This window comes from Aythya marila (assembly GCF_965140915.1).
Source record: "Aythya marila genome assembly, chromosome: 4".
Taxonomy (NCBI): domain Eukaryota; kingdom Metazoa; phylum Chordata; class Aves; order Anseriformes; family Anatidae; genus Aythya; species Aythya marila.
The window spans coordinates 7,273,490-7,284,765 of record NC_139045.1 but is presented as its reverse complement, the minus strand read 5'-3'; the positions used below and the strand labels follow the sequence as shown (position 1 = coordinate 7,284,765).

Here is an 11,276-nt window from a genome sequence, read left to right as displayed (position 1 = left end):
GCACTGTAGATGAGAGAGCAAACCACACAGAAAGCATACTATTTCTTGTGCACTCTATTAGTGGGATACATTCTACTCATTTCAGAGAAAAAAACCCTTTTTACCTAGAACTTGAGGGAAAAATCAGACATACAGGGAATTTGCAGAAGCAGCGCTCAGTAGCTTAGTGCAGCTAGGTAATAAATGCATTTTTCTTAGTAAAGAACTGACCTTGAACTGTGAAACGTGTCCTTCTTCCTTTACGCAGATGGTCTCCACTTGTTCAAAAAGCAAAAGAGAGCAACAAACGCACGAACGTGTGCGCACACTTCTGTGATTTAGTCAGCAAGAAAGGGAAGAGCACTTACGTTCATGCACATTTTTATTGAGTAGTAATATAAAATGCTTCTTTCATTGTTACAAGTGCATGCTTTTGATTGCCAACATTTCGAAGTCAAATTACAAAGGCAAGGCTGTAGGCTGTAGTGAATTACTTGGGCACTTATACAATTGTTAAAAAATATCAATGGACTGTTTTGTTTTGTTTCTTTTTCTTTTTTTTAGAATGAACCAGTCGAAACCCGTAACTGATATACAAAGGGAAAAAAGTGAAAAAATTACACATTTTGTGGCACATGACAGAACATAACAAAATGACTAAACCATTATGACATTAACAGTTATCATGCATTTAGAATTTCACATGTAACTACAAACTTATTTAAATTTCACAAGGTTTGCTAAACATGCTACCCATCTATATGTGCACTGACAAGCTTATGTTAAAAACTTTAAGAATACTCTCCCCTTAGATTTTTCAAAGCTTTTTTTTTTCGATTACAAAATTTCAAAGGCATTAAGCATTTTTTTTTTTAGAGAATATAAAGTACGCCAGTATACATACATTTCCAGTATAAGTCAGACCACTAAGCGCATTACAGTCCCATACAGGCCTATACAGCCATTTTTTTTCTTAAAAAACATGCATAGGCAGATTTTTACAGAATATAGATGCTTTTCACTGCACTTAATATGGTGTCTTGTTCACTATACTTAAAAATGCACCACTCATAAATATTTAAATTCAGCAAGCCACAACCAAGACTTGATTTACCAAAAAAAAAAAAAAAAAAAAGAAAACCCCCCAAACCAAACCCCCCTAAATATAAACAGCAAAAAAAAAAAAGATAAATGTTATCATTATTCCAGTTTTTTTTTTTTTTAAAACAAAGAAAAGGATAATCGCTGCCAAATTAGTAAGATAAGTGTTATATTTAAAGAAGGGCATTGAAGCACACTAAAGAAACCTGAGGTAAGCATAATCTGTACAAAATTAAACTGTCTCTCTCTCACTCTCTCTCTCTCTTTCTCGCTCTCTTTTTTTGGCATTTTAAACAAATTTCCAACATTCTTTTTTTTTTTTCTTTTTTTTTTTCTATATTTTTTAAGACTGCCTAATTTATTTCATAGCCATTGTCTGACAAGAGTAGCAAAACATTATCAATAAATAGTCCTTATTTAGTTTGTACATTTTGTTAAAAATGTTTTGATGTTGTCCATGTTTAGTGCTGCAACTGTAAACGTACAATAGTTAGTAAGAAATTAAACAAAGTTTTCATGTCCAGTAACATAACAAAAGGCCTTTCAGTAACATATCTAGAAGTTCCCAATGCAGTAGGAAAACATGTTCATTCCCCTAACTTTGCAATATATACCAGCATTAGCTTTCATTTTTCTACAAGCATTTTAAAGGCATATCCAAAGGAGGTGTCTATCCCCCACCCCCCTCCCACCAAATTAAAGTTTACGATCTCTTCGTAGATGATTTTGTAAACTGAATCCAACACCTGGCCCCCAGAGCAAGTAAGCTATTATCAGAGGCAAGAACATCCAACTGCTGATGTGCAGCAACCCCATCGCGCCCTGCAGCTCAACCCCCCGCCCAGGAAGTGGTCACTGAATATTGCTGCTATTACTGCCGTTGCTGTCAGTGCCATTAGTCTCTGTGGAGATTGCCTTGTTGATGGAGTTAAGGTTGGCATCAGATGGCACATCTCTGCGCGGAGGCATTCGCTCATTAATTCGATCTAAGCCTTTGGCCTCTTCGAAGCTAGTGATCTTATGCTGGGGTGAAAATCCTTTGATAGCTAAATAAAGGATTATTAAAAAGTACAATTAGCAACGTGGAACTCTTGGCAGTTTTTCCCCCAACTTAGCAACGTCCTTCTTTGCGAAGAAGGCAATGAGAAGATCTGACAACACGACGGACTCCTTACCGTATGCAGAAAGAGCTGGGGGCGAGCCGCCACCGTCTCTTGCAACCCAACTACTTTTTTTACAAACAAAATCATCTCCCACTACTTTGCTGTCCTCTGGGGCTCAGCTTAAAATACTAAGAGGCTGCTGTGAAGCTATGGTCTGTAAATCGGAACAACGCTCAGGGCAAGCAGTGACCCAGTGAGGTGGTTTTGGTTGTCATGGCCCAGAGCCTATGGCCTACAACGTTAGGCCTCTCCATGACATCCTCACTCAGGGAAAACTCCCCTTTGGTTTTCAGAGCCCACACAAACTCTGGAAGCACTGGCCAGTTACAAGCAGAGATGATGTGACGTGGCCAGTCTTCATGGTAAAGCTATAGGGCATTTGGGCTGACCCTATAACAGCTCGTCCTAGGGTCTCAGTGCGGGCCAGCCGCTTGCCGGTCGGTCACTCCCCAACCTCCCTGGACTCTAAAAAGCAGTTTGAGTGGGACAGCAGTAATGCCGTGCAACGCAGATGAGGGCTATCATATCATTATTTTGGCATATTGGTACAACTGAACTTTGAGAATAAATTCACCAAGGACCAAAGTTCCAACTGGATCCGAGGACTTTTGAACGGCCTTTCAGCAGCAGCACCGATGAGGCCGCATTGACCTCAGAAGGCAGCCGCAGGCTCAGGAACATACTCACAGAGTGTGATTTGTTTATTTTTCTTTGATTGATGAGTTTAAGATATTTAGATTTAAAGCAAAAGAGAAAAAAGCACTGTAGGCAAACAGCAGCTCACAGCTCCATAGCAAATTTGTAATAGCCTTCTGTGTACTTTTCTCTTATCAACGCCAAATCCGTGTGCTGTACTTCCAGAACGCTGGTTGCACTTTTGTTAAGCCTCTATCTTAACATGCCATATAGCAGAAATGGTGTGTTAGTACCAGGAAACTGCAAACTCCCTGGGTAGAAAAGTGGTAGGGGAGTTTCAAAGATCAAATTCAATATTCTTTATTCAATATTCTTTCCCACCTTTTACCTTCTTCCCTCTTCCCTAAAGTACCCTTCATCTCCTTGCAATATGAAGTCCCAATTCTGTACAAGCTTGTACTTCTGCTAACAAAAAAAAAAAAAGGCAAACAAAACCAAAACCCCCAGACCTCCAAACATCCCTGGTACCAATCTACCACTCCTTGCATTTTGTGGGGAGTGAGAAAAGCATTCTCATGCTGAGATTTTTGCCAACCATTCCTGTGAAAATGGATAGATCCTGTTTGCCTCAGGATTTAGTTCTGTAACCAGTTTCACAAATGTTATATTGGAACTTTGAAGTGCATGGTTTTAACATGTATCATACTTTAACTTAGAAAAAACAACAACAACATAATGGAGATTAGTCAAGTGAGCAGGGATGGAGCAGTGAAAACAGAACAGGCCCTATGGTAAGTTTTTTCAAGTACTTTTTCTTTATCGTCTACCACAAAAATGAAGATGTCTAACAAGCACCCAGGCCAATCCCTTAAAGCAACAGTTTAATGGATGGCCGTGTTGAAGCTGAAACAGTTGCTGTGTTCTGGAGCTTGCAAGTAGCACAGCCCAGTTGGAATTACAGGTATGGAGCACCTGGTGTCATCAGGCCCTGAATCAAAACTGCAGAGGGACAATTAGAAAAGGACGAAACATTTTCTCCATCGTTAGCTTCGTCTGTGTAGAGTAGTCATTATGACTATGGTTGCGTGCCTAACTAGCGAGGATGGCAAATCAAGAATTAACTTGAAGAGTGCGTATTGCTGGAACAGGATCACGTTCAACCAATTGTATTTCAAGCAGACACATTATCATCTGTAATACTGAAGAAGGTGCTCTGCTGTAGTTGCTGGTCAGACAACGAGTATTAGCAGTTTACATTGAGAGTATACTAAACACAACACATAGTCACAGAAAATCACAGAAAACAGCCAAACTGTCAACGAGAATGCACACTGCAGATTAGAGATTGCCGATAGGAATAGATAATTCCAACATAAATAGCAGCTTACTCACTGCTATTTAGAAAGCAGTTGTATTTTCTCTTACTTATTTGTTCTAGAATCTTATTCACTGCTTTACAAAAATCAAAAACAAATTCAGCTGGCCAAAAGGGCGCATCTCACCAACGGACAGCGATCATCAGATTTTATTTTATTTTTTTTAAATTAACTAAAAAAATACCCGCAGAAAATTTGAGAGGGGCAAGAACAAAATACAACTGAAGAATTTTGTTTTAAAGGGGAATTATGAAAATTCTTCTTCCAAAACTTTATAATGCTGAATGAATATTGTACATCTGTATTGCAATATGTAATTACTTAGGTCTTAGCTGTGTAGTTAAAAATTGCTTAGGGGTTAACTTAGAGGTCTGTCAATAAAGCACCACAGCTTTTGATACTAAACACTCAGAAACCTTCTGAGGCAGCCACTCTCTTTATGTTTGTAGCTAAAATGGTGCTAGTGTTAATGGTTGCTCTAATGTAAATATCCAGTGTGTAAACTGCCACTACCAGAGGAAACAGACGTCTTACAGACAAATGTGTCATGTTGTTTTACTTAAAGAGAAACAAACATGCTGAACTTTAACAAAAGACCAATAAAAATTTTTCACTAGTGACCTAAAAGTAAAAGAAAAAACAAACTGAAAAAAAAAGAAAAAAACAACAAAAATATTTTAAAAAAACAACTGTGTGTTTTCCTTGACCAGAGATTGCTGAGAATGATTAGAGGCAGAGCCAGCCTTTAGCGTACAGCTTTGGAGCTATGTGTCACAGAGTATTTATGAGCTGCTGCCGAGTTATGTCCCTTGAGATCCAAGTCCCCTGATCTCCTACTGTGGCATTACTCAGTGCTTGGTTCAACATAGAGGAAGGATTCCAACATGATTGTAACTTTCAGAAAGAAAAACAGACAACAACAACAACAACAAAAATACATTTTCCCCTTTAAAGCAATTACATTTTGGTTAATACCGAGCCACAATTGTTAGCCCAACACCCACACAATCTGTACAAGCTACAGCAAAATGAATACACCCAGCAGAGCCCTTATCTGTTGTAGCACCAACAGAAAGGGGACTGGCCAATTTACCTTCATCAGCCTCAATAGCCTCAACAGTAGCTGAAGAGAAGAAAGGGGTAGCAAAACGAATGAGAAAAATGAGCAGAGGATTTTAACTCTAAGAACAAGTCAGTGAATAGCAAAGGAGCTAACACACTAATGTTACTGTAAGTGCTGGATTTTGGCAAAACAGACACACACAGAGAAATGCTACACAAAAACAATAAATTGCAGATTGAATTAAGCTACAGTTTGTTCTGAAGCAGAAAGATTCACAAAGTTCATAAAGGCATATTTGAATAGCTTTCTTTTGACTCATAAAAAAAAAATCTTACAAAATGAAAACGTTTTCCATATCGTATATCTGACCTGCAATGTTTATTGTATAATTCTCTCAGTTTTAAATAAGAGTGGTTTGATTTGCTCTGTCAAAAGAGAACAAAAACTGGCATAAAGCCATCACACAAAATTCATACCACTTACAAAGTCAGCTTGAAAAGTATTCACTGCTGGTACAGGGCAAAAGAACCACATCTGCAACTTCTAAGAAAGTTTTTTCTCTCTGCTGACTAAAAGAAACCTCCCCACAACATGGGAAAGAGTTTGCTCAGAGAGCTTTTTTCTTTGCTTGCAATCTCACTCAGTCTGCTCCATCTGTAAGCATCCTTTATGGCAACCTAATCTTTGAAAACAAAATTCTTTTAATGTTTTCAACTGGTGGACATAGATACCATATTGAAAGCCCTTGGGCCCACAGAATTGCAAAGCCTGGTTGGAAAGAGAAAATTTTGTAATCAGGAGATTGCTGCAGTGTTATGAATACACCGTATGTTACCACTGTTTAGAAAACTTCATTGTTCTTAAAAAACTTGGCCTTCATTTGAATTCTAACCATCAGTTCTGGTTTCAATTTGTTTCTACAGTAGTCAGAGATTTAGATGCTGAAGCAAATCAGCAAGTGTGATCTAATACAGCACTGCTATTGTTAAATATTTAAAGAAATTTTGAGTTTCAAGAACTTTGTTGGTGTAGAGAATAGTTTGTTTGTTTTTAATTTATCTTCTTTTATCTTATTTTTCTCCACGGAGAAGCTTTTTTGTCCTCCAATGGACTGAGATCAATATTAAAAATACATACCTTTATCTTGCTGCATGGGGAAATTAGAGAAGCTAATCCACATGCACCAAGGTAATCTTATGCCTCTCAAGCTATAGAGCGAGAGAGATGGCAAAAATCAAGGAACTAAACCAATACAAGCATAAAAGAAAAGGAAACATGACAACTACGATGAGAAATTAAAATGAATAACCAGATCCAAACCAGCACTGACACATTAGGGAAAAAAAAAAAAAAGAAAAGACAGCTAAGATGTATTACTTCCACAGAACATACTACTCATATTTTCTGTTAAAACACACAATAACGGGTGCTTAACAGAAACTATGTAGATTTCAGATTTAGTGAATGAGGTACTACTACGTGTTAACCAATGCAGGAGCATTGTTTTATAGTAATGTTTTACTATGCTACAATACTGCAGTATGAGGAGATTTTACTTTTAGTCAACAAGAAGTGTAGGCAATTTTCTCCAATTCATTTCAGTTCCTAATATTTTGCTAGGGCAACAGTAGCAGTTTTCCTGGACAAAATTTTCTGACAAACATAAAGCAACTATACAGTGAAAAGCCTAGATAGCAAGCGCGACCCTGTGGAATCATATTGCAGCATTTTCAAAGCAGAACGTTACTATGCCTGTAACACACAAGTCGTCAAAAAAGAAAAAAGGGAAGGAAAAAAGGGGAAATGAAAGTTTACCACAGAATACCTGAATCTTCTAGGTAAGAAAAGAGACAGTAAAGGGGAAAAAAATACAGAGGAAGAATGCTCCAGGAAGGAAACAAGAAAATCAGAGGCTGAGACTGTGTTAAGATTATAAAACATTTCTATTTCTAACATCTACTGCCAATAGAACCTCAGTAAGTGAGAGACATTCTTGCGTGCCTGCTATATACTGTACAGAAAAAAAGGAGAGCTTATAGTAGTAAATTAAATACTTTGCAGCTCCTTATCCCACAAGGAATATTTCATCAAAGGCAGACTTAGAGATTTCCTGTAACAAAAAGCGCTTGGTATAAAACTGAACTGACAATCTGTATTGTGTTTGTGTACAAGGCAAACACAGTGTTTGTAAGAGCCTCCCTTCACTTTGGCTTAAATCAGAATGTGAAATTGTTCTCATGCTGTCACCTAGGATTGCTAGAAGATAAAATCTACTTCTAGAACTATTTTCATTGGTGATTCTCTGTGAGGAAGAACAAATCAGATAAAATAAGAGTTTGAGTGTCATTATCTAAGCTGAATCTTCTGTACTCTGTGTATCAAAAGCTGCTATTGAGAAAAATAAAAGACGACTCTATAAACTGTGGGAAGAGTGCACTTCACATGTGATGCTGATCTACCATTCTGAACAGTTGATTCTCAGGGACATTTTTTCCCTCCTTCTTTGAAAATCAGTGGTACGTAATAAGTCTTGAGAACTGGCCTTACGTGAACTGCTCCAAATGCTCCAGTACAGCAAGCCATCTGTTTTATTCTGCCCTTTATTTATTTATTTCTGAGAAGAGTGTGGTTATTTTCCTTGGGTTCTCCAGTTAAAAATCAATTGTTTCTTTTACACATAATGACACACAGAGGCAAACATGCTTACCGCTTTGCAGTGTTTGTTTTCCTCCAGAGAGCACACCACTGGGCAGCATTCCTGTTGGAGTCAGACCTTTCAGCGTCAGCACACTTTCACTCTCTTCTCTGCAGAAGAAAAAATATAGCAAAATCATTGTTATTTATTTTTTTTTTTCCCAAAAAAATACAGAAAGCATTCTAGCTACACCTTATGCTACACCTGTCCTGCAATAATTTTTTTAATCTCCTATCTCCTTACCAGGAAAGAGAGAATCTGCTGTTGGTGCAGTTCCAGCGTTGATGCAGTTTCCCCTCACAACATTTGGGATTTCTCCTTTATATATGTAAGTACTTCACCTTTGCACCACACGATGCACAGACTCCCCCTATAGCATCAGTATAACCTGCATCTATCCAACAGCGTATGCAAATACCCACATTGGAACAGGGTGCTGAAACCACAAACTTGAAAGGAAGGAGACCAAAGGAGCAGTTACTGCCAACAATATATTTAAATCTGTCTCAGTAGTTGATTCTTGGATCACACAATAAGCTGTTGTTTTGTTTTTGTCTACACTAGTACTAAGATGCATTATTTATTATTGATCATCAGCCACTTTAAAAAAAAGGAGCTAGAAACTCATTAAAATTAATGAACACTTTCAACCTTGCTAGTACTCTTATAGTTTTCTATGCTGAAAATGATACAGGAATTAAGGAAAATATTTTAGGAAATCTAAATATGTTCTCCAGGTCCCCAAATACATAGTTTTCAATATATGCCAGGAGAAATACAACAGCTCTATCCAGAAAAAGTTATGTACAGCCTTCTGCAAGCACTGTAATGCTGATGACATACTTTCTCAGCAGCAAAACTGACCCCAATTCTTTAAGCGAATAATATTTTGAAGTATTTTACTTTGAAATATATAATGACATTAAACTGGAGGAAGCAAACAAAGGCAGAATTTAGTTCCGCATCCACTCGAGGATAATGTGGTTTTGTCTATCAAAACTGTCTCTCAACAATTCTAGCACATACAGTTTTCTTTAGACCTCTACATGGCCTGAATTAATCATGTATTTTAAGCGACTCTTGTTTATCTATGACATATACTCTTCAAGTTCCATTTTTAGTCCGAAAATGTTTCTTCTTCTACACATACTTTTCCTAGTGTAAAAGTCAAAATTAGACTGTGACTGTTTTCAAGCTGCCTAGGCAATTAGAACTACAGCAATAGCCCAATATTGCCTGAACTAACAGGGTATTGTAATGCCACTACAGAGTATGACACATTAAAAGATTTGCTTGCTCTTGATTATCTGCCTCTACAAGAAAAAGTCTATCTGCATTTTCAATTCAGTCAATTTCTTCTGTTTTTTGAACTAAACTGCAGGATCACTTTTAGCTTCACCTTCAAAGGAAATGTTTATCCATTGTATTTTTCATTATCTTTAAAGTACACGTCCCCAACAAATCTCTGATTTGATCTCAACAAACTTTAAAGACTTTTAGCTAACCTTCAGTGTTCTTAATTTTGTATTTCACCTCCTTTATTTCACTTTTTAAAATAAAAATGAACTGATTAAGTATTTTATTTACCTCCCCCCTGTCTAGATACATCCAAAGAAAAGCTAGGCTGGAAAATACAAAGTTACAGAGAGGCCATGACAGAGAATCACAAGGTCTTCCACTGAGCTTAAGTCTTACCGCTTTCTTATGGCTTTTCCTTGCAAAGCTCATCTACAGCCTTTGAAACTGAATATAGTGGTTTTTTGATGCCTAGTTTTGAGATGGAAGTGGCTGAAATGATCTCAGATATGAGCTTTACATTCAGGTTACACGTAAAACATATCTCAAGGGAGGTGGCCACTCTGGCTCTGAGAAGAGATCCCTTTGAATCCGGTCAGATCAGGTGAAGATTATTTGGAAAAGCTTTTCAACAATTAGTCAAGCAGGTTTCACAGAACAGCAATGACAGACAGGAACCTCAAAGATTTCTGAAATATGTTGTTTTAAATGACAGTGTTACACCTCAGTCTTTGTAGGGTTATACACCGTTATCAAACACTCGTGTGTTAAATGTGGACTGTGCTGGCAAGACTGAAAAAATAATCCAGGCTATTCTGTCAGAACAGTACTTGGAGGATTAACCTCATATAATCTTATCTGTGTAGAAGCCTAGCATCCATTTGAGGAGAATCAACCTTTACCAGGCAAGAGAAGAGGTACACCCAATGGTGGCTGGGGTGAAATGGCACTCATCTACCTCAGCAAAATTGTCCATTTGATGTACCTATTTATCTGCCTATTATATACAGTGAGGGTGTGCTATATTTGCTGGTTAAAGTTAAGGGAGAACAAATATACTTTGTCTTCACTCCATCCTGCAAAGTTTTAAGGCCCATCAGTATGTAAAAAAAAAAAAAAAAGTATCCAAGACTCAGCAGCTTCAGTGAGTGAACCACTGGCTTCTCTACCAGATACAGTCCATTCTGGCCTTCTGGAGATGTTGGGATGCATGCAGTAGTGGTAAAAAAAAAAAAGTCTCATGAAACACTGAGATAAATTTGTCTGATTCTCAGGAAAAGATAAAGCCTGATTTCCATTAGTACCTCAAAACATTACACTGATTTTCATGAAATAATTCAAGAGAGCTCCAAGCTTCAAATAGTGCTAAAACTGTGAGCTATGAGGCTCGTGCATGTCACTTAAAGCAGGGCACAAACAAGAATTACGCTGTATTCCTGCTTCATGCTTGAAATGATTCCTGCCCCATGGTTCCTTCTCAAAGTCTTTGACAGATAGGTGATGAGAATCATTGGCAAATTATCAAAAAAAATAATAAAAGAAATCAGCTGATCATCAAATTCCAGGCCCTTCTGTGCATATTTAAGTCCAGGTTTCTGTTAAATTCATCCTATATTTCAAAATGCAATCCAGAACAAAATACAGTGGGGATCCAAAAGCTACAGTTCAAGGGCATGGGGAAAGCCAGGTTTCCCAAACTTTGTTTGCTCAACTATCACCAGAGAAAAAGAATCGTGCTGTTTCATGAAGGTGGTGACAATGTCAGCTCCAGGCTCTCTGCCAGATTTAATACAGAGGAACAGGTGGAAACATTTGACTGCTCCCCCGTCTTGTTTAGGGAAAAGGCATTATGCCAACTTTTTAAAAATTATTTATTTTTATTTTTTATGGGTACCACTGAACTGATAGTTCACATGTAACAGTTTTGGAACCCCAGATATAAGGTTCTCTCTCCGTTTCAGTTTGCA

The 11,276-nt window shown here is 37.6% G+C and overlaps 1 protein-coding gene across 2 annotated transcripts in view; it reads right to left on the bottom strand.

Moving 5' to 3' along the window:
• Positions 1–329: 329 nt before the first annotated feature.
• Positions 330–11,276, bottom strand: part of PPP3CA (protein phosphatase 3 catalytic subunit alpha) — a 192,831-nt gene continuing 181,884 nt past the window's right edge. For both annotated transcript variants that reach the window (XM_082759507.1, XM_082759508.1), the window contains 2 exons: positions 8,026–8,123; positions 330–2,126 (listed from right to left, as the gene is read on the bottom strand). In XM_082759507.1, the coding sequence (XP_082615633.1) occupies positions 1,933–2,126; positions 8,026–8,123 (292 nt within the window). In that variant the 3' untranslated portion in view covers positions 330–1,932. The remainder of the gene's footprint in view (positions 2,127–8,025; positions 8,124–11,276) is intronic.